General features: G+C 40.7%; 1 protein-coding gene across 2 annotated transcripts in view; it reads right to left on the bottom strand.

Annotated features, from left to right (window-relative positions):
- Positions 1-6,183: 6,183 nt before the first annotated feature.
- Positions 6,184-24,388, bottom strand: part of LOC113983912 (BMP/retinoic acid-inducible neural-specific protein 3) — a 166,384-nt gene continuing 148,179 nt past the window's right edge. For both annotated transcript variants that reach the window (XM_027713513.2, XM_027713514.2), the window contains exon 8: positions 6,184-7,650. In XM_027713513.2, the coding sequence (XP_027569314.1) occupies positions 6,534-7,650 (1,117 nt within the window). In that variant the 3' untranslated portion in view covers positions 6,184-6,533. The remainder of the gene's footprint in view (positions 7,651-24,388) is intronic.

The following is a 24,388-nucleotide window of genomic DNA, read 5'->3' as shown; positions in this document are numbered from 1 at the left end:
TCCAGAGGAGGCCACAAAGTTTATAAAAGGCACTGGAGCATCTGCCCTATGGAGACAGACTGGGAGAGCTGGGAATGTCCAGCCTGGAGAGGAGAAGGTTGTGTGGAGACCTCACAGCACCTTCCAGGGGCTGAAGGGGCTCCAGGGAAGGTGGAGAGGGGCTGTTCAGCAGGAACAGGAGTGACAGGACAAGGGGGATGGGTACAAACTGAAGGAGGGGAGGTTTAGGTTTGATATTGGGAAGGAATTGTTCCCTGTGAGGGTGGGGAGGCCCTGGCACAGGTTGCCCAGAGAAGCTGTGGCTGCCCTGGATCCCTGGAAGTGTCCAAGGCCAGGTTGGACAGGGCTTGGAGCAACCTGGGCTAGTGGAAGGTGTCCCTGCCCATGGCAGGGGGTGGCACTGGATGGGCTTTAAGGTCCCTTCCAACCCAAAACATCCTGAGATTCAACACAGTAGTGAAATGTAACCTTTAATCACTTCTTACTATTTTTTTAATAAGTGCTATTTAAAATATATATATATGACTGGTGTATTTTTTTCTTTCCTTTTTTTTTTTTTTTGCTTTTCCTCCCCCCAATCTCTTACTTATGTTGCAGATTTTTTTTCCCAGAGGATGGCCCCAGGCTCAGCAGAGTTTCCTGTAACACCCTCAGTGCTTCTGCCTCTTTCTCTGCACGTGTCAATGATGTGACTGCCCAGCACTGTACACCTGATCTAGGTGAGGAGCCTTGGACCTTTGGATGGCTGATGGACAGCTGTAGGCTCCTGAGATGTCTGTAATTGCCCTTCAGAGCCTTCTTGCAAATAGAAGAAGCTTCTACCTTTAACCCTTCATTACAGATGCCATAAGTTTTCCCATGGATGGCTCCACGTGAGCAGGGATGGCTTCAGCCACCCTAAATGTGTGTTACCTTCTCCCAAGGGTGACCAAGAGCTTACAAAGCCACTTCAGCTGCTCAGGAATTGCTTGTTCCCAGAGTGCTCAGGTGGAAATGACATCTATTAACCTGAAAGTCAAATATCTGGCCTTGCAGGGGGATTACTGCTCAGTGATTCCCAGTTCTTCACAGAATAGCTTTTCCCAACTCCAGCAAAGACACTAAAAGTCACCTCTTAAAGAAAAAAAGTAACTGGGTAAGTTCACTGAATAAGTGTGTGTGTCTGTGTGTGTGTGTATATAACCCAGCTACTTTAGTAAATAATCACATTAAAAAATCATATATTTGTGGGTTGAACTGAAGTGATAGAGTTGCTCCGGTTTATTCTAGTAAGAGGATATGACAGGGATATTACATCTTTCTGATGAAGAAAAGAAAGCTGTCATCAATATATTCCATTTAACCTAAGGCTTATTAGAAATAGCACCCATGTTTTCGATCTCAGTCAGTTCATCTGTTCATTTTGCTCTCTGAGTTTGTTAAAGCTGAGAAATTATGTATGAAAATAAATGCTTGGCAGTTTTACATGTTTATAACTAAATTCTGATTGACTAGAGACTCTAATGTTTGCAGTCCAGATAAAATTTATAGCCAAGAATTTCCATTTTCTGTTTCGTGTTGACAAGTCAGCATTTTAAAACGCTCAGTCCTCTTCTCAACTTCATACATCTAAATATTAAAAAGGTAGCTGTGATGTGTCCTGCTGTTAAACAAGAACTTGCACATCTCAAGCTGTTAAACCAGTCCCTTCAAAAAATACTGATTCTGGTAGGGAAATGTTAAACACTGGACAGCAAGAGGGGAATTAAATTCATGGAAAGTCAGTGGTACCAAACCAGCTTGATAATAAATAAATAAAAAAAATCTCAAAGAACTGATACACTGTAGAATTACTGTCTAATCTATCACATCTTTTAAAACCACACCTATATACCAAAACAATTTCTGTTGTTACAAAATGATGGGATATATTGCTTATGCTCCTAGAATAGAATATGAACCACTTTCAGCTTCTGCAAACAGAGTCAGTTATTCATTGAGCAAGATTATATATAATATATCATATTGTCCTTCTAAAAATTGTCTTTTTTTTTATTAGGGTGGGGGCTTGGGGGTTTTTTGTGGGTTTTTAGTTGTTTTGTATGTTTGGTTTGGTTTGGTTTGGTTTGGTTTGGTTTGGTTTGGTTTGGTTTGATGATGAGGAAGGACTCACTTGGAAAATTTAGAATTATATGCAAGACAAATAGTCATTTAAACACTATTTGGACATCTTAGACAAACATAACTTTCTCTCATGTTCTGATGCCTTAATTTTGGAGGCAGGCAAAGGAGCTATGCCCTAAGACATAACTGGTAAACTGAAATAACCAAGCTGGTCACGCTCTGGATTAGTCCCTTTTGGGGGAGCACTGTTTTCAGAGCAAAGCTGTCTCTGCCTCTCAGGTGGTTTTAAGCTCTTTTCTGTTTTCTGTGTGTTGGAGAGGAGAGCACAGGCAGACATTCAATGCCTGGTGTGTCCAGAGGAAAGACACTCCAGCATCACCTGGTGCTACTCCCACTGTCATTTCTTGTGTTACTCTTTCAAATATGGATATATTGGACCAAAAGGTTCCATAAAATAGAGGAATGTGGAAGTGTGTTGACGAGATACACTGATATTTTTAGATGCATGTTACCACCCAAGAACTAATCTGCAGACAAGGAAAAATCTGCACCATTTCTGGGAGGCAAAACTGTTTCCTTAGTCATAATTCACACCTTAATGTTCTTGGTTTGGCAGGGAAAGAAAGAAATTATTACTCCTTGTGCACTCAGGCAGTGTCATCTGTGGTGTGGCCACGCTGCCAAATTTGTGAACCCAGAATGTCTGAGGAATCCCTACGCTCCTGTGCCCTGTGGAGAACTGACATTTTACACACTGTGACCCAGGGTTATGGGCTGCTCCACAAGTGCTCTGTGTGTGCAGAGCAGTGCTGGATGTGTGCTACATCTGGAATAGATTTCGTGCTCAGAATATGAAGCTGAGTGAAGAGACCCAAAGGCAGTTGTGCAGCCCCTGGAGTGCCTCTGGCTGGGTGGCACTGAGCTGGGTGTGTCAGCACCAACTCTGGGGTCACTGACCTTCACTAAAGAGGAGCCATAACATTCCTTGGTACCAAACTCCTTCCAGGGAGATCTTGGGTTTAACTGCAGTGGGACACAGGGGTTGTCTTCCTTGTTTAAAAGCACAGTGAAATGAGATCCTGGTTCCTTTTTTCTCCACATCTTTCCCTGGTTTCCCCCTTGCACTCCAACTGCCTTGGCAGGAGCTGCCCCCACCCGGAGTGTGCTCCTGTTCCCGAGGGTGACTGTGCTGGCACAACAGTTCCCATTCTGTCACTGCCCGCCAAAGAAACAACAGCTGCTGGATTGCAAAAGATTGCTCCTTCCCCACATCCCATGGGCCTTGGGCTGTCCCAAGTTTAGATGCAGCTCAGCACGGCAGTGATGGGGGAGTTGAGCCCTTTTCCTCCTCGGTGCTCTACAGTGTTTTGTTTTGTCCCTGGAATATGGGCTGTATTTCCAAACAAAAGACCTTCTGACAGCTGTGGCACTCTCCTTCCTGTTTCCATCCTCTCTCCTGCACAAGCTGTTCACTCAGCCTGAGGAAAACTGACTTTTTTTTTTGGCTTTTGTGTCTTTGCTGACTTGAAGTATCTGCCAGATAAGCACTTTCCCAAGACGTTCAGTCAGCACATGCACACCTTTGGCAGCAAATGCCCTCCCTCAAATTTGGGGAAGAAACACCCTGAAATGCAATTCTAGCTTTCTCCAACTTCAGGAACTGGAATTTGAACACATTGGGCTCCTGCCTATATTTTTTTAGTAAGAAATGAGAGAAATGAAAGTTTATTTCTCTTTACTATGCTTTTAATATGATTCAAATCAGCCACTGTATCCTGAATTTTGTCACCCAGATGTTTAGATCAGTCTGAGAAACCTAATTCTGGTTCTCAGGTAGTGATAAGGTACCCTATCCTTATTGCAGTCTCTTCCCACAATCAAGCTTCTAGACATTAATTTGGCTCCCAGACTTTAGACATGACCTGAATTTGCATGTGCTTGGAAAATGATGTTAGAAGAGTTTTGGATCAGACAAACCTTCACTTCAGCGGGATGGTGAGAGTGTAATAATTAAAAACTACCAGGGTCTGATGTCCAGCACACAGTAGATATGTAGAGCACACAGATGGAGCCACAGTTCTTTCTTCCCCACCATTGGGTGCATAGATTAGTACAAAATTTTCTTATGGATCAAGTCACTGAGTGCTTTGACTGCTCTTTTTTTAACACCCGCTGGGAGTTTCTTTTTGAGAACACAGAAAGATTTCAGTTGGTAAAAAAATACCAAAAGGGAAATATTATTGTCTCCTGTTTGTACTTGAGAACCAGATAAAGCTGTGACTTATTCGTTCTCACTGTTCCCTTGGGGTTTTTTCTCCTATTGTTTTTATGGAATCCAGTTCTGGGAAAGGAGAAACTCTCCCTACTCCATGATCCTGCAGGTTCCAAAATCCAACCCAACTAGGAAAGGAAAAATAGACACTGAGGAACTATTTTAGGAAGGAGCACGAAAGAAGGGGAGAAAACCCCTCAGCCCATTTCCTGTGACAGTTAGCATTTTTCCTAACAAACATAACAAATGCCCCACATTTCTATTGGAACTTTTACTTTCTATAAGCAGAAGAGGATTATTTTTTTTTTCCCTTTTTGTTCATTTTATAACATCAGAGTTTTTCATTTATTTAAAAACACTATATGAGGTACTGAGTAGTAAAATCCAACTATCTAATTTTACAAGTCATTACAGTTGCCAAAGACAGAGCAAAAGGAAGACTTGGAGATGAAAACAGGAATAGTGAGAATCTGAACTGGGAAGGTCTTGCCAATGCAAGAGCAGGCCAAAATTTGGACACACAGGTGAGGGGCTGAGATATGTAATTTATCAGCAAAAGAAAGCTGTAAGTAGAACAGAAACAGAAATTCATCTAGAGGTTGATTGCCAAAAAAAACCCCAAAATTGCTGCTTTTAATTCTGGGGACTTCCTAGTATAGAAGGTCTGAGGAACTATCTGAAGGCGTGGTGGTGAAATAGGAATCCTTCTAAAAAATTGGTGAAGTCAGGAGAGACAGGAATCACTGAAGAACAGAAGGTTTCCCCTGGCAGTGGCTTTCTAAAGTATTTGTGCATTTGTATTTTCATTTGCTTACATTCACTTCTGAAGCATTGCCTTTCTGGTGCTGCTGTGGTCCAGCCAGAAGTAAGGAGTGTACCTGAATTAAATTGTAATATAACCAATTGAAAGGAATAAAAATGAATTTAATTGAAATCAATTTATGTCTAGATGAATTAAAATTGTGTATGAACCAAATATGGTGGGTTTTTTCCTCTCTGTGCTTGCTCACAAAATGGTAGTTTCATATGTAATTCTTTCCCATTTTAAAGACACAAATTGACTTTTAAATTTCTGACACAGATTCAGACTGAATGTAAGGAGGTGCTATTAAAACATTTTGTATCAATTTCCTTCACTTTTCCCTGTAGTTACTAACAAGGACTTCTGAGAGCCCAGCCATTTGTTCTGTTCTCTTGCAAGAGGTAACAAAAGCTTCTTGGGAGTCCCAAGTTCTGTTTTAGATGGGATTTTTTGCTGCTGGGATGTGTAAAATAGCAAAGAACCTGATTCTGCCCCACAGACATGCACACTGAATTAATGTCATTAATTTAAAACTACATTTATTTGCACTTTAGTCTTTATAAACTAGATCTAGATTTTGATAGCTGTCATGTATCTGCAAGTTTTATTTTTTAAAACTGAAAAATGTTGCAGTGAAAGTATATCTGTACCAGTGGGAAAAAATATATCCACCTACTAAACAGTTGCATTGTCAGGGAAATGTTTAAAATGAATTTGGATCTAAACAGCATGGATTGTATTTAGGTAAATAGTTCAAAGGAGATAATTCTGAATATTATAGTGTGTGAATTTGGAGGAGCCAACATATGCATGTGCTTAATTCTTTTTGCAGATGCACGTTCTAAAAATAAAATATTCTATGGCTTTGACTTTCCTGCAGTTCCTGTTAAAATCTGGAGTCACTCTCTTGTCTTTACCTCCCCCTCCTGGGTTCAACCCACACAAAAGTGTATCAACGTTACAACTTTTGTGTAAGAAAGAAGAATCCCACAGCGTTTCTTTGTAATAACTGTTCAGCTACAAAATTTTATTGGTATCCTTCTATGTTCCCTCTAGAGGATGTAATGCACAAAAGCATTGCCACGGAACATATAAAATTACAAATGAAATTTATTGTAAAAAGTAGAACGTCTTCTAGACTGGTGTCAGTATTTATTTCATTCATAAACCAAAACTGCAGGTATAATATATTCATTGTCAGCAAGTTCATGTGTGTAAATTGCCATCCAACAGTATTGACTGATATAAGACAGATATTGAAAAGACAATTTAAATGTACTCTTCCAAACATAAACTGTTCCACAAAAGCACTGTAAAAACTCCTTCAAGGTTTTGTGTTGTGCTTCACATTTATGGTTAACTACATAATTTGGTTGTGTCATAATCCACTGTGTTTGGCAATTTGGCATTAAAGGCCTGCAAAGCAGATTGGATCCTCACCACCTCGCTGGTCGACAGCTTGAGTCTATGACGGAGCAAGCAAGAGAAGAGGTCCAGGCGACGTTGGCCGGGGGGAGAGAGTTTATTTACACGGTCCCGGATCTCCAACAACTGCAAAAGTGCCGAGTCCTGTGAGCCCTGAGTGTAGGGGTAGTCCAGCTGCAAAATCAAGTCTCGAATTGCCTCTGGGTCGAAGTGCATGCTGTAGCCAAACACTTGGATGTTATTGATTTTCATGTAGCCCAGATTTCTGGAGGGATCGATAAATTCCAGGGGTTCGTAGTAGATGCTCTCATTGCCGTTTGGACCGTTTGACTTTATTCGACTCCTCAGATAGATGTGCACAGTTTCAAAAAATGTCTTCCACTTGTTGCCCAGAGTCAGCGTCCAGTTATAACACTGCAGGGGTAGGTCCAGCTTAGTCCGCTCCCAGTCTGGGAAATTATTTTCGTTCACAGGCATAAACCAGCTCTCAGAGTGGCTGCCTCCAAAAGGGTTGACATAAACAGCGAGGACGGGCTCTAAGGTGCTGTTTTTAGTCAGGCAAATCTGCAGGGAGAGGCCCAGTATCATGTGCACCAGGCTGGACTTGTACTTGTTGCTCTTCAGGGTGAGGAGCATCCTCTTGCGCCACGAGGGGTCGAACCAGCTGTTGAGGCGCATGTCGTTGCTGATGAAGATGGCGTGGACCTCGATCCTCCTGTCCGTCTTCTGCAGCAAATACTTCATCTCCAGGTCCTGCAGGTCGGTCTCGAAGCCGATGTAGTGCTCGGTGGAGTCGGCCACCTCGGGCTTGCACAGCCCCTGGCTCAGCATGTAGCCGGCGTTGCAGCTCCCGCAGCGGGTGCGGTTGTCGGGGGCGCAGCTCAGGCACGCGGGGCCGTCCCCCACCGTGCAGGGCAGGAACCCCTGGCAGGCCACCTGGTCGTTGGGGCACGTGCACGTGTGGGTCTCCTCGGAAAAGCTTCCCAGGAGCCCGTTCTCGTTGCAGTAGAGGAAGGACTGGATGCGGTTGAGCCAATAGTTGGAAGACCTGCAACGGGAAAAGAGCCCGTTTAACACAAAGAGAGACCCGCACACGACAAACACAACTCTGTTAGAGCTGATCAGAAAGAGAAAAATAAAGCTGTTTTTAGTATCAGATTAAGGCACCATAGGCAGATGACAGCATCTGCTGTCACATAAACGCATGGATAAATTGCCTCTTAACAATGCAAAATCACAAAGGAAAAGTTTCCTTACAAACTCACAGGCACGACAGAAACAGTTGGTTGGTGTATTTTCTGTCTCTGTACCTCTGTCAAAGAGGACTGACGAAGAGCCATTTTTCTGTAATTGTCTTCACATTAACTTCTTGAAATCCTGCCCAGCTGAGATGATTTTTCCCCATTCCATTTGGGACACAAGGTGTTTTGTCTGTATCTAAGTGTCTATAACTGTGCTGTCCCTCCATTTTATTTTGAAGGTTTTTTTGGGTACTGGCTGGAGCTGCACTGATTCATAGACAGCGAGCCAAAATGCTTCCTTGGAATAGCAAATAGGACCCTGCACCCCTCCCAGACAAATTCAGCCTTAATTCTTCTGATAACTTCCAGCACTACAATGTCTCTGCAGGAAGACAAGAATGAACATGTTGTGTTTATTTTGCATCTTTGGAGACAAAATTAAAATATCACTTTCATGTTCTTCTTGGCATTTCATTTTGGTTTCACCAGAAGAAACAGTTAATGTCCTACATCCCACTGGGAAAACAGACTGAAACCAACGGTTCAGGCTGATGAGACAGAGTCACTAGAAGAAAGACAATGGGAACAGCAGAGTTACATGGAAATAGTCAGAAAAATTATCTTCTTTCTTTGTATTTTTCAGTTCTTATTATTCCCAGCAATGCACACTTTAAAGAACTTGTTTTGTCTGCTGCAGTCAGATCTATTGTTGCCACATGAATGATGATGGTTGTACAGTTTCTTCCCTTTTCATTGCATTGTTTCAGTGAGAAAAGGCAAGAGTCTCATTTACTGCTGACTTACTTTTTAAGTCACATCTGAATTTGTCTCAAGGAGAGATGCTTCTTTTTTTTTGTTGTTCTTTTTTCCTAACTTTCAAATCAATGATAAAACTAAACATCTATGGCATCTCAAAGTCTGATTCTCTAGTAATTCTCTAGAAATATGAAAATGAAGTTCAATAAAATTACATCAATTGTCAGACTTATAGTCTGGTGACTTTTTTATTCTTTTTTTTTCCTCCTTTTTTTTTTTTTTTTTTTTTGATTTGGAACCTTGGTTGTTTAGGGTTGGGTTTTATATGCATGTAGTCACTAGGTGTTTTCTAGAAGCATAAGTACATATATTAACATCCAGGACTTGAGTGCCTTACCACTATTCCTCTTTGTGCTTGTTTGAAAGTCAGAATCAGCCAAAAGGGTTTTGGCGAGTTTATCCCTTCATTTCCTGATTAAAAATCACAATTCTACAAGAAAGGTCAATGTTGCAACCTAAAAGTTATTCCAAAACTGAGCAGACTCGAAGCTCGTGCTCTCCCAGGTGGAATGGGAAGCTCTGGATTGTTTTTACAGTGACCTGCCCCTCCTGAGCTGTCCCAGAGCTCCCAGGGGTGCTGTGACCTGGGATGGTGGGATGAGCTCTCACTGCCATGGCCCCCCAGCAACCAAAACAGAGAAGATTCTTGTCCTAAGGAGGGAAAACTCACCTTTCAAAAATCTCTCATTACAGCTCCTCCCTAACTCTTTATGGCCCTCTGTGCTTATTAAAGAATTGATGCTGAGTCCCAAAAGCTGCTGGATGTAAGATAGAAAACTCTGCTTTATTTGCTTTCCTGTAAATCTTTGGTTATGCCATTTGCTTCACAATAGCCTTCATAAAGTTGTTACCTTCTGATTTATGACATTGGACAGATAACTGGGCAGAGGGCAAGACTATGTAATTTGCATTTTAATCTCCAAGTTTTCTGCCTGTATTGTTACACCCAGGTGGTACCACAGGACTCCTCTATCGAGGCTGAGCATGTTCAGCAGCTGATATCAATGGGATTTGTAACCATGAATTTTAGCATCCTCTTCCACCTCTGCTGGGAACAGAAATCCATGGAACACGTTTCCAGAAAGCCTCAATTTACACAGACCAACTCTGAGCTTACAGCTGTGGGTTTGAGTTCATCTCAGTGGAGGACAAACAACTGAAGAGATTTTATGAGTGAATATTTGAATATCGATTTATTGGGGTGTGTGGGGTGTCACTGGGAAGGTTTTGTCACAGTGATGTTCTCTGTGAGGAGAAGCCAGGGGCTGCCCCATCCCAGACACAGCTGAGTCCATCCAGTTCCAGCTGGTTCCAGTCAAAGCTGTTCTGATCCTGACCCAAAAGCTTTTTTATCCTATCTCTTTTGTTTATTAAAATTGAGTCATTGAAATCAACCCTTCAAAACCAGCACAAATTTACAAAAAACACGCAAAGTCCAGGTGGAGTTTCTATGAAAACATGAATATTGATTGTCCTGTTAGTTCAAAACATGCTGCCTTTATAGGAAATAAGTGATCAAGACACTGCTCTGACTCATGAGCACTGAGCCAGATACCCCACACAAACCACACACTGCTGTCCTTTAGTTAAGCCCCCTAAACTGGCTCTCCTTTATTCTGGGCTCTCAATCTCCTCCTTGACTGCAAGGAGTTCCCAGTCCCACAAACCACGTCTCCTGTGTGGATGAACATGTCCCTCCTATGGAATTATCAACAATCACCAAGTTTCTTTCAAGAAACACCTTAGTGAGAAACATAAATGTTAATTCTAAATCATATTTAAAATATTTGTCCTCTTTTTTTTTTTTTAAATCACGAAAAAACTTTACTTTAAAAAAAATATATATTTTTCCAGTAGCAGTCGCAGGCTTGATCCAAAACATGTGCTTCCTCCTGCTCAGCACACTGTGACTTTAAATGTAAGAGCAGAGCAGTATGGTCACCCTATATAATAGCTGTAGCAACTATTTAATCATGATATGACACTTTTACCTCCTTCTCTGCCTCACTAAGTGCTTAACATCTGCTGTACATCAGCTGGCTCAGGAGCAGATGATGAGTACTCAGCAAGGCAGATGCTAAGTGAAAAAATGAAGACAATTTAACAAGAAGTGGATGGGCAGTAAAATACCCATCACCTATTTTCCCCTCCTTTGGAGGCCAAGTCTAATATAAATCTGTAAGACAGCAACATCAACACCAAATGCACTCACAGGCTTCTCTAAAATGTCCTACTCTTGATCTTGTGGGATCATCTCCCGGGAAGGACAAATTAGGCTCCAAGTACTTGGTTTCTGTGCTCTGATTCAAAACAGGAGCAGTAATTGCTACTAAATTTGATAATGGTCTTTATGTGAATGCAGTCTTCTTCTAGGAATCAGGGTAAAACTACCAACTGTACAGAAGACCAGCAAGTGATCAGAGAATCCCAGCCTGGTTTGGGTTGGAAGGGAACTTAAAGCCCATCTAGTCCCAGCCCCTGCCACGGGCAGAGACACCTTCCACTATCCAAGCCTCGTCCAGCCTGGCCCTGGACACTTCCAGGGATCCAGGGGCAGCCACAGCTTCTCTGGGCAACCTGGGCCAGGGCCTCCCCACCCTCCCAGCCAACAATTCCTTCCTAATATCTAAATCTTCCTAATATCTCATATCTAAACCGTTTTTCCCCTTGTCCTGTCACTCCAGGCCCTTGTAAATAGTCTCCTTCCATCTTTCCTGTAAGTTCCCTTGAGGTCTTGGAAGGTCACCCTGAATCCTCTTCTCCAGGCTGAACAAAATGATGCTTTTAACAAATATCAAGTGATTGCATCTCTTTGGACATTTTGTCTTCCTTAAACAATCAAACCCTCAGCCTGAAATGCAACATAGAAGGTGATAGAAAGGCTGATACTGGGTCAGAAAAAGAACCATTTTCTACATGTTGATCTGCATAAAATTAGTAGAGATAAAACAGTGAGGAAGAAAAGTCCTGCCTTGGGAGGCTGGACAGATTTATTTTGGAATATGTACATTGATACATATTATATATCAGCTAAAAATCCTACCCTGAAGCACTGACAACTCTTATTGCAAAGAAATAACCTGTTATTTCTGATATGCTCTTTATCTAGTTAACCTCATTCTGATGAGATGATCCTCTGCTTGGTATTACTTGTTTTTATAGGCCATAATATTAAAGGGTGGAAAGAAAATCTCCCCAAGCAGAACAGCTTCCCTAATACCTTGCAATTTTTATTTAAGGGAGAATTATTTAAAAAAAAAAAACAAAAACAAAAACAAAAACAAAAAAAAACCAACAACAAAAAAAACAACATACAAACAAACAAAACAAAACAAAACTGAAAAAAATCAAACCAAACCCGAAATCAAACTCTTAAACATTTTAGTCCCCTTTAAATTCTTCCTTAGTAAAAGTAACAGGCTGCTACTGGAAGTAATTAAATTAAGGACCCTGTCTTTCACAAAGAATTCTTAAAAGTTAACATTAATAAGCAAAAGTGGATTGGAGTAGACAAGATTTCCTTGAAGAAGAAAAAAAAAGATCTGTTAGAGAATATATTCTTCTGACAAGTGACATACAACGTTTCAGAGCCTACAACAGCATATGTTTAAGACATAATTAGCATTTCCAAAATAATTATTTGAAGAATCTTTGATCATAGGCACAGTGGGATACCAAAGGCTCTGGAGGAAATCTATCATGAACAAGGGCTCTAATAATTTATATATATATATACATATGTATATATATTATATATATATATATGTATATATATATATAGGTACAAGCACACACTCCTCCCTAATACCCTGGGCATGTGGGGAAAATATAAAAAAATATAAAAAATATAAAAAAAAAAATATAAAAACAAACTATGAAATTCCCCTGAAAAAACAAGTCCTCCCAAACCCAGCCTCAGGAGCTGTAACTGAACCAAGGGAACAAAGGTCATGATTTGATTAGGGGAATGATGATGATACTAATTAACGGAAAGGAATGAGAAAGTGAGATAAAACTGATTTTTTTTTTTCCCCTGGGGAAAGAGAAATGAGAGCAAAGAGCTCGATTCCTTTGCCACCTTGTACAGAATTCTACGCTTGTAGTTCAGTATCTTTTCATTTTAAACTCATGAAGCTCAAAAAGGAAGATTGGAAGATTGTGAATGAGGTCATGAAACATGAGGAATGTCACAGTGATAGTTTTTAACTGTTTAATTACCAGGGTAACAGCACTACCAAAATCCAAGAGGATTCCATCCATTTTTTCTCAACACTCCACAAATGATATTGCACCTTCTATTGTATTTATAATAAAAGCACCAACAAACAAAAGCCTGAAGTCAGGATCCTTACGGAAAAGCCAATCTGCCACAAGAGTCTTTGCCTTGAAGAGTTTCCAATCTAAGTGCAAACCAGACAAAAGAAATAGAAATGGAAGCAGAAATAGAAATATAGAAATAGAAATAGAAATAGAAATATAGAAATAGAAATAGAAATAGAAATAGAAATAGAAATAGAAATAGAAATAGAAATAGAAATAGAAATAGAAATAGAAATAGAAATAGAAATAGAAATAGAAATAGAAATAGAAATAATAGAAATAGAAATAGAAACAGGCTGTAGGATGTGCTCACAGAGGTTTTGGAGCTGTGGGATGAGGAGGAGGACTGAAGGAGGTAACTGCAGAGCCACCAGCTAAAATACAAGTCTGGAGCTTTAATATTCCCTCTGTCCTGCAGAGGGTTTCCTACTGTGCCCAGTGAATAGCACTGAATAATAAGAAATAGCCACAAAAACAGCACTCATGCCCTCAGGCAAACACACCATCCATGATGCCTCCTGTTTGTCCAGCACACAATCCATACCCATGGCCTTGGAAGGGATCTTTCACATGGATTTTGATGGATGAGGTGACTTAGCATTTCTATTAAAGGAGCATTTACGGGGCAGGCAGATGTTGGGGGGATCTCTTTCAGCCTGCCTGCCAGGGCACGTGGATTCAAGGCATTAAAGCCTTTCCCCTCCTCCCTGGCTGCTGCCACTGGTGGTGCTGCTGAGGGACAGCAAAAGGAACTGGTTTGTCACTTCACCTCTGCCCCACAATCAATCTCTGCTGGCAAATGGGCTGAGGAGTCCAAATTCACACGAGACAGTCAGAATTGACATTACAATAAAGTTAAACTGACCCTGCCCAAATATTTCTCGTCTCTTAAATTTTGAACTTAACTCTTAACAGCCAAACACTCATCCCTCAAAAACCCAAACTGTCTGGGATATAAGGAAAGCAAATTAACTTTGGCTTTATATCTGGCAGGAGTTTTACAATCACTGCTGCTTATTGCAACATAGCTCTGTCAAACATTACTGTCAGCTGAATGCTTATTGCTCCCTTAATCTATTTAATTTACCTCACCATGGACTTGCTCGAAGAAAAATGATGGCATTGGTAGAAAACACCCCTTTAACTTGAGAGCATTCATGATCAATCACTTACTTAATACCAATCTGTGACCCTGGGAGAAACCACAGAAGTTGCAGCTCTAGGATGTAATTTTAAAAGTAATTTTAAGAGCACCACCTGTCCTGTAACCTGTAGTATATTGCCAGTGTTCCTTATTTACTCAAATATAACTTGACTGAATTCTTTTAATACTCTATAGCAGTTTCCACTGGCTGTTTTCAGTTTCTACGGGAACAATATTCAATTATTATTTTGTCTCACAGGACTGAATTGCTGCATAGACACCCTGTCCACATACGGGTACTTGAACTCCAAATGAAATATCTGTACCCTCGGCTCCAGAAATAAAGGTTTGTTGGGTATTCAAAGACCATTTCGTTTCCCAGCACGAAATGATTGAGCCTGGGGAAGAAAACTTGAAGTGCCACGGCATAATCCTCAGTGCATCCTGCAAAATCCTGCAGGTTGAGGATAGAAAGAATTTCCCAACTTCTAGTTGAAGATGATATCAGGGTAAAAATAGCTATTATAAAGAGAGGAGGACAGGGTTGCTATTGGAGAACTGCCTTGCCAAGGGGGTCATTGCTTTCCTACCTCCTGATCTGCAGTTTCACTGATCCTTTCTACTTCAAATTTTCTGCTGAAGCTGAGCACGGGTGTTGAGGAGGTTGTTTTATAGACCTTTTACACTTTGAACTGTTTAACATCGTTTATATTTTTTGTCTCTTACATTGTGAACCATGAAAATCACAACTGTGGTTTTTAGCCAGCTTGCATTCAGCTAATGCTGCTCAGCACGTAAAACATAAACCCATTAGAGGGAGTTCAAAAGCAACACCTGCACTGCCAAGACAATCTCCCACCCTCAAATCCAGGTGCTTTTCCTCCAGGTAATCCTGGAGTCAAGGGTAGTTCTCATGTGCAGGAACAGAAGGCACAAAGCAGGAGAGTGGCTGAATTCTGAGAGCTGATTCCCGTGTCCTTTGCTAAAGCACTCACAATTTGGAATCAGGGAATTTCAGATTAGGAATTAGGAGCAGAATAAGAGCACTGGACTTCAGGTGAAATGGACACAAGGTGAAGAACACATGACCAAAAACACAAAAGCATTTTTGCATCAAAAAAAGAAAAATAACCTTTCTCAACTCTCTGCTGCTCTGCAGGAAAATTACCTTCTTTTTAGTATTGGAAAGCATTCTTTTATTTTCTCCTTGGCTAATTTTAATTTCTCTTTGTTTGTTTGTTTCCTATGTATTTCTTTATTTTTTATTTATGTATGATCCCTTCGGAGCACAGAGTGACAATAACTTTTATAAACAAAGTGCTAATTATGAACACCTTGTACATAACAGTGACCAGGTTTTCCTCTAAATGTCACTGGGAGATTTATTACTAATGCATAAAAGATGGTCTACAAGCTTTTTCTAGGGAAACTTGGCAAATACTGAGGAAAATATTGTGCTGAGAGATAACCTATTCAAGTTTTAGACTCAGAGCAATTATGGAGTAGCTCCTTATTTGGGAGGGGAGTGGAAGCAGCTTGTTGCCCTCACATCACATAGAAAGGGATGGATAAAAGACGACTTTTTTTTTCTTTTGTCAGTGACTGGTTCAGACATTGGACACAGCTACAATTCTTTTCCTCCTTGAGCAGAGCTACTCCTCAGAAATGATTGATGGATGGGACTTTCTGCCCCCCAAGGACACTCTGCCCAGGACAGAGACCCAAAGCTCCTTCTCAGGGTCATATGAGGTCACATCACAGTGAACTCAGAGCTACCACTGCATCTTTCCTCCCCTTCCCTTTCCTCATCAAATACCAACTTTGAAACAGCAACACCCAAACCAAAGAGAGGAGAAACCGTGCAACGTTTAGAAGCGCAAACATTTGGGGTGGCCCCTAAAACTGGGCTGTCCCTGTATTGTTGCATATACTGGGAGTCATCATTTATTTATTCCTCTTTCCCTGCAGCCAGTTCACTGGCACTGAGAATGGTTCATGAATTCCTCATGTCTCACTCCACCTGAGAGAGGATTTCAGGCCCTTCCAGCCCGTGCTGAGCCACGTTGAGCAGGTCAGTCACCTGAGGGGGGAGTTTTCGGAGCCCCTGAGCAGCAGTGACTGAGCTCAGCTGGACAAACCAGCAGCTTCTCTCCTCAGGCTCCACTGCAAGGTGAGTGATTTGTGGAGATGCTGTTCCAGACACTGCTCATGATTCTCCTCCTTTGCTACCAGAGCTGTGGAGTCTCTGAGCAGTGAATCTAATTTAGTGCATGAGCAGCACTCGTGTTCAGCATGACAATAATCTGCAAATGCTCTTTCAGACACTACATTTTCAGGCTCAGGGAGCCCTCTCCAATTAAAAACAGATTGTCCTCAATAGAATCTATAAATGTGAACTAGAGGATCTGTCCTATTTTCTTTTGCAACTTTTTTTTTCTTTGTAACAAGTTTACCCCAACTATTTTCAGCTTTATTGTCCTGATAAGACAGCAAATTCCATTTCCTGCCATCTGCCACTAAATTTGCAATTTTCCACCAGATCACTAGGTATATAGAAGGGATTTGTGTTTGTTACTTTAGAGAACTTACTATAGACAGGCAAAATGATTCTTCCATTTTTGACTTGGCAAAGCCTCCCCTGATGGTTTGATTTACAAATATTAAAGAAGATGACTAAGATTCTGCTCCTACATCATCTACATTGTGAGGGACTTTGCTGGTTTCCCAGTTTCATCTATTTCTTCAGACTTACAGTTTGGGGTGGCTTTTTTTGAGATGTGATGATTTTTAAAGCTTGGGGGTTTTCTATTCAACTGATCTTTTGCATTCCCTATTAACTGTGTGTCTGTTTTTGATGGATCATTCCATTCAATATCCAAGAATTTGTAGAGACAAGAGGAATTTTGCTGTAGCACTGACACAATTACTCCATACCCGTGTGAAGGTACATTTGCTCTTTCTCTTTACCTTTACTCTTAAATCTCCACATAACTGCTTGTCAAACTTACACCTCCTTGATTTTTCTTTTTTCTGCAACAACTGCTTAAAAAATCACAAAGGTTCCTGAAAACCCCCAATTCAACTATTATTGTGATGTATTTTTTTAAAGCATAAGGAATAAGAGCATATAGTTTTAACTGTAGATCTCAATTTGTTAATATGCATTTACATTATTTATCATTCCAATGTTAAGGTTTGTATATCTGCACTATTTCTTCTTGTTGTCAGGAAAAGCTATATATCACCAATTATTATTCATCTCCTTCTGACCTGCCAAGTATTTCTTATTAAACTTAAGTTTCTCTTTAAGCAGGATCCATCCTTTTAAGAAATTTAGGAGCACAGAAGTGGCACTGCAATAATATGTGGAAAATAACAGCAGTTTTCAGTGTTTAGCTTTAGTTAAGCACACCCTCATTCCCTGGGAAAGGTGTGCAATACCATATGCTTACAAACAAACAGCTGCAAAAAGGAGATTTTTCGTAGAAAAGTAGGGGGTTTAAAATGCATTTAACATTTTCTCTTATTCATTCACTTAAAGTGCCTGTAACATATCCATGACAAATTAAAAATTAGTACAGGAAAGTCATATCTGAGCCCATGACTGGTTTGGTCCTTAACATCCAGAAATGTGGATTTGATGAGTACTATTCTTTTACTAAAAATAAGTTTTTTTAAAAAAAATTAAAGTCCTGCTCAATAAATTTTGTGTAAAGGAAATTTAGACATTTTTAAATTGCTTGTTGTTAATATTCTTTGTATCTGTTTGATACCTGCCAGGCTGAGAGTGAGCTGTTGTGCAGATCGATACAATTGCTGCTGCACAATCAGCCTGAATCCTTTTAGCTATGGAAATTAAATTAATGAAATTAAAGTATTAATATTAAATAAATAAATAAATGAAATTAAAGTATTACTATTTAATTATTGGTAACCTTATACTGTCTCACAAATAAGAGTAAAGAGGAATGGCAAAGAACTTAAGTGATGAGAAATTTCTCTTCCTGTGACTCAACTGGTCACAAATAACAGGATCTTTGAAAAAAAGACTATGAATCAAGGAAAAATTGATTTTTTTTTTTTTATTGAAAGGCATTTTAATTAAATAGTCATTTTAAAGGAGGACTCTTATTCTCATGCCATGATATCAGTGGATATCCAGTCCCACAGACACCCTGGGCGTGTCTTCAGGCTCAGATATGTTCCTTAAAAGTACAGAGGCACCTTCTGCACACCCTCACCGTGGCTTTGTGTCTCATGTCCAGCTGTGAAGAGTGTGATGCTGGTACCCCCACCCCAGGCAGGACCTTCACCTCTCCACAGTCCCCCCGGGCCACAGAAGTTCAGCAGATGCCCTGTTCGCATATTCCCACGCTCAGCCAAATATTTACACCTCTTCCAATACTTTTATGATGACCCCAATGTTCCCTAGACAACCTTCCAGCTGTTTATATTCACCCTCGAAGGGTGAATTCCACAGAGGAAGGCTGAGTTCCTCTGCAGTGCATTTCCTTTGTGAGAACTCCAGTCATCACGTAACTATTCACAAGTGCTATGCTACAACAATCTACTTTTATGGGAGTTTGGAAGATGAATATAAAATAACATAATCCCCAGCTGTGCTGTTATGTGCAAAGCCATCCCATTAATCACACTCAGTTTTACTTTACAGCTTTAAAAGTATGCAAAGTGTTGCTGCCATTCAGGTGCCTCAGTGCTGGCAGTTGCACACCTTAACTGCATTTTAAAAGCTATCTTCTCAAGAAATTAAGCACTCAATCTTTTCCCTTCCTCCAGTGGAGATGTTAATTCAGCACCTTCTGATGTCAACAACATTCACAGAACAGCCTGGAAATCTGGGCAAGCAAATGAAACCCGAGCAGTGTGCCAGCTCCCAGACCTGAACATAGAGTGTTAACCACAGAAAAAACAAACAAAACAAAAAACCAAACACAAAAACAAAACCACACATAGGTCAATTATTTTGTTTCATTACAGATCATCTGAACTGATTTAGGATCTGTACTTTCCCATGAGGGTACCAAGCCCAAAATCAGCACGTGGTAAACCTACACCACTGGGGGCAGAAAAGACTGGATTATCTGGGGTTTAAAGGAATGAATCCGTGCTAGACTGATATTGCCAATAAAGAAATGAAGCTGTGGCTGCCCCTGGATCCCTGGAAGTGTCCAAGGCCAGGTTGGACGGGGCTTGGAGCAACCTGGGCTAGTGGAAGGTGTCCCTGCCCATGGCAGGGGGTGGCACTGGATGGGCTTGAAGGTCCCTTCCAACCCAAACCATTCTGGAATTCCAAAACACAGCCCTTTCTTCCAAAGTATGGGAAGTTCTCTGACTCAGAGGGATCAATCTGCAATGTACCTGCTAAAACAAAGCTTATTCAAGTGTAAAAGCAGAAACCACACCAGGGCAGTTTTATAAAATTCGTGGGGATGGATTTAGGAAATAATTTCCTTTGGGTTTTTTTTTGTTGTTTTTTTTTTTTAAGAGGCAAACTTTTGTGAATTTTAACTTGTGTGCTCAAGAAGTTTTTCCTTGAGAATTTTAAAGGAAAATTGTACAGTTTTGTTGGAGAGAGAGTGCTGCAAATGCTCTCCTTAATTTTATTCATTAAATTTCAGTGAACACGTGAATACGATTTTGTGTCTGCAGAGTTTTATTTTTTTATACCTATGATTAGGGCTGATGATCTGCAAACATTGCAAGGAATTTCTAGTTATGTTTACTACGAGGGATAGACGTTTAAAGTGGGAATTAAATAAAAACATTGTGAATTTCACAGCCATAGAATAAGAGTTCCATTTCACTATCACCATCAAACACAGGGTATCAAGGATGTGGTGAACGCTCTTGCAAACTTCAAAGGTGAAATAGATTAAAAGAGGGTTTTTTCCGTAAATTAGATTTGAAAGCTTGTGTGAGATCTGTGATCCCATAGACTATGAGACTTGCAGTGTCATGGATTTCACAACTGCATGGCACCATTCAGCTGAATTTGTCTATAGAGCTCTATAACCAGATGACTGCCTGCTATTCAGAAAAAAAAAAAAAAAACAACAACAACAGCACAAAAAAACCAAAAAGGAACAGGCTCTGGAGTCATCACTTGCCAAGATTCACAGGTGCCTCCTGCAGAAACCCTCTTTACAAAGCTCCCCTCCTCAGTGTCAGGACACTAACCTCTGTTCAAGCACAGAGAAATTCTGCCTTTCCTGGACAGAGGGGCTATTTTTGTCTTTGAAGTTAATCCAACCCAAAGTTGCAGCAAGGCTTGGAAGCCCAGATGCAGTTATTCTGTACAGACTTCCTCTAAATATTCACGGCTGCAAACTCGTTCCTCTGCTTCTGCCATTCAGAGCTGAGGATCGTGGCTTTTAGGAACTTTTTGCTCGTCTCTCAATCCACGAGCGAAGCGTTTGCTGTGCCACAGTCGATGTGATACCCGAACGTGGCTGCACAGAGAGGAGCAGTTGGCAGATGCAGCAGATGGCCAGCAGAAGAAATAAAAAAATCACTTAACGTCGAACAACCTCATAGCAGTGGCAAGACTCATTAAACCGCGGGCTGGGCTCAGCGAGATAAAACTGCTGCTCGAGCGTTCTGCGGCGCACGGAGGGCTGAGCTGATGGAACACAAAGTCTCCTGCTGGCTGGGGATTTGCTGCCCTGGGCTGTGCTCAGAGCTGGCTGAAGTGCAGCGCGGTGGGGCAGCCCCGTCAGCAGCTCCGTTCCGTTCCGTTCCGTGCCCTGCCCGGTGCCCTGCCCATCCCCGGGCACATTTGCCACCTGCCTGCTTTGTATTTATAGCCCTCCCAGCCCGGTGGTGCTGCTGCAGATCCTGAAGCATCTCCGCAGATGGTGAGCCATCAGCTCACATCGCAGAAATCATCACTTACTGGGCCCGGGCTTTTCCAAAATTAAGGCAGCTTTGTTCAAAAATCCGTGGAACAATAGAGGCACAATTTCAAGGGCAGGGTGCCTTTGGGTTCTTCTGTGGTCACTTTAAAGAGCTTGTCAGGATTTCCTCTCAACTAACAAGGAGCAGTTTCTTTAATTTGGAAGATTAAAAAAAAACAACAAACCCACTACAAACTAATAAATGTTAAAGATAAAAATCCTGAGTTCAGATTCTATTGAAAATATCATTGTTTGAAATAAGGAAGGGGAGTCTTTGGAAATATGATGAACAGAGTTTATGCAATGTGGAGAGAGATTCCCAATTGCTTTTTAGAGGGAAATGCATTTCAAAAAGTTAATTTCATTCCAAATTTCTTTTTTGAAAACACACTTTTTTGTGTATATTTTTGTGTATATTAATTTTAATTAATGCTACAAATCCTTAAGTTGGCTGTACTTTTATGTAACAGGACAGGTTTGAAGGTATGTTGAAGTTATTCCTGTCCTATGGGTAGGACAGGAACTAATTATCTAAGAATTTGAATGCCCAAAAAGCCAGAGAGGAAAATAAAAAGAATTGAAGTAGAAACTTCGGTTTTGTTTTATAACAAAAACCTGGAGAAAATAAATTTTAGGGTACATATGGCAGCAGCTTCACAATGGGGCAAAAAGCTTTCCTTTCAGTAGAGATTGTAATTACATTTGTGATTTCTTGAGTTTTAAACAAATAATTTATTATTGCAAAGTAAGCAAAGAGAAGGTGATTCTGGGTGGACTTCAGAGAAGGTTTTTTTTGGTTTGATTCATCTTCTTACTGTAATATCTTGACAGTTGAGAGAAGTCAGTCATTAAAGGTAATAAAATATAACTATATTAGAAAATTAGCAAGTGTCACCTTTTGTCTGGAGTGCCAACAAATTTTATTACTTCTGCTCCTTGCAATATATAAGTCCTTTATTTTATACTTATCATCATCTATCGTTTCAGAGATGGGTTTCTAGAACCCTGATAATATTCTGACCAGGATAAATTCCTTACAAATTAATTGGAATTAATTCCTTCTGCAGCTGTGCTCTATCATCTCCTACTTAAGGGTTTTTTTAATGATCTGGGGATGTCCATTTTAAACTATTGTATTGATTGTATCTCGATAATGTGTCTCAGAGCCCAAAAAAGGAGTAAACAGGTGATAAATTCTGAGTCAGCCACACGGGGTAGATCCCATGGGATCCCAGGATGGGATTTCTCTGATTCCTTCATGTGAATTCTGACACCTTCCTGTGAAAAAACCCTTCCTGCCATTCCCTCAGCAAAGTGTGGGTTGAAGCAAAGGCACTCTGATGTCTTAGACATTGATTTTCTCCTCGTCATTGTTGGCTGTGCAGTTGTAGAATATGGACATAACTGTTTAATTCCAAAATCCTGGTCAGGATGTGAATGTGGAGGAAGGAAGCTTGATAGCAAGGCAATCTTGTTTTCATTTCAAATGTTGCTTTAAGGTCCTGACCTTCACTTGTTGGTTCAATAAAACTTCATTTGCATTCTCTCAACCTGAAGCTTTCCTGTTTTCTGCCTAAAAAAATGCTTGAAAATTTCATTTTTATAAAGGATGTTACTGATAACATGGTGCTTTATGTTCATTTTCTGTGGTATATTTATGGCACTTCTCCAAAAGAATAAAAACCTTGAGAAATATCTGGGGGGAATTTGCTACAATAACAATTTATGGAACGTCCCAAGGATTTATTTTTTTTTCCTTTCCAGGACCATATAAACATATGATAAAGTTTACATATCAATATGACAATGAGTTTTTAGATACTGCAAACACCCATCACAGTTAATGATCGCACTGACAATTAACATTTCTAAGGGACAACTTGTGTCACACAGATTTTCTACTCTCTTTTTTGCTTAGTCTGAAAGGAACTGATCCTGTTGCAGGTACAAGCAACTCGGTCCACCCAAAGAAGGACAGCAGAACCTACTCTTGAAAGTTTTCTAACTCCAAAATTCAAAGAATCAGAGAACTGTAAAGGTTAGAAGAGACCTCTCTGATCATCAAGTCCAACTGCCACAGAGATACGACCCAGATTAAGATCTGAGAATCTGTTTCTTATTAAACACTTGGAATATCTTTTCAGATACAAAAATATCTGTTGTTTATAGTTGTGTTGGAAGGGGCTTGGAGCAACCTGGGCTTCATCTCTCCTCTCACTCCGCCCTCGTGGCAGAGCTTTCCTGTGCTGTGCATCAATCCCACGATCCCACAGAGGGCACAGGGTTTTCCTTGGAACAGCACAGCCCAGAGAAGTGTTTCTGTCACAGCTGGGACAGGAGCTGCACAGATACTCACACTCTGAAGGAACACAAGGGAAGAAAGAGAGCAAGAGGGATGGGATACAGTCAGGCTCTTGCTGGGCACAGGCTGAGGGACTTGGGGGACTCCACAGAGGATTCCTGATGCTGGAGACAAAGCCCATCCTTTCTGAGTCCATACATGTCTTATTTAATAACTCAGAGATGAGAAAAGATGTGCCCTTGTGGTACATTTTCTAATCTGTCTGTTCAAATAATGCTGGTGGAACCTGGGAGACACCCCAGCTTTCTGGATGTGGTAACAGCCTTGAAGCCCAGGGTGCTCCAAGATCCAGGATGTCCCTGTGGTGTCCCTGCCTGACCTCCAGCTGCGTCTGTGGTGTCCGTGGTCACAAAGCTCCAAGGTGGTGCTGTCTGGAGGGGCTCATGGCCATCCTGTCACATGGCAGGACTGCACAGACAGATGGTCATCAGGCCAGGAGCAAACAGAAGCTGCCAAGCCCAGAAATGTGTGCCAGGATCTATCCACGTGTCAAGTAATTATTTTAAAGCGTAGACTTCCAAGCCTTGTGAGTCACCGCAGTGCTGGCTCTGGTGCTGGCTCTGCAAATGATTCATGTGGATAGGTGATTAAGATATCTTTAAATTTGGCCTGAGGGAAAGTCTTTTGCAGCACTTTGGTCACAGCAAAGGCTAAAAGTAAGACCTTCAGTACTGTGGATCTACACTGGGGATTAAATGTGCTGAATACTTTATAGCTGAAATTCTTTTTCTTAACCCAGGCTTTTTTTTTTTTTTTTTTTTTTTTTTTTTTTTTTTTTATGCCACATATCTACAAAATAAAATATTATTTTAAGCTCCTTCTGTTTAATTTTCTTCAAATTTTCAGACTCCGGTACAAAATTTGTCTGGGGAAAAAAAAAAAAAAAGACAGTTTAGACATTTGGGTTGGAAACAACCTCCTGTTGTGGAAGGAACAGAGGCGATCTGCAGTGGTAGTGAATTAGTTACAGTAGTAGTACAGCAGATATG

The sequence above is a fragment of the Pipra filicauda genome, unplaced genomic scaffold (assembly GCF_003945595.2).
Source record: "Pipra filicauda isolate LSUMZ 115617 unplaced genomic scaffold, ASM394559v2 scaffold263_size1117673_pilon, whole genome shotgun sequence".
Taxonomy (NCBI): domain Eukaryota; kingdom Metazoa; phylum Chordata; class Aves; order Passeriformes; family Pipridae; genus Pipra; species Pipra filicauda.
Note: the sequence above shows the minus strand (reverse complement) of the source record. Positions and strands in the feature narration are given on the sequence as shown.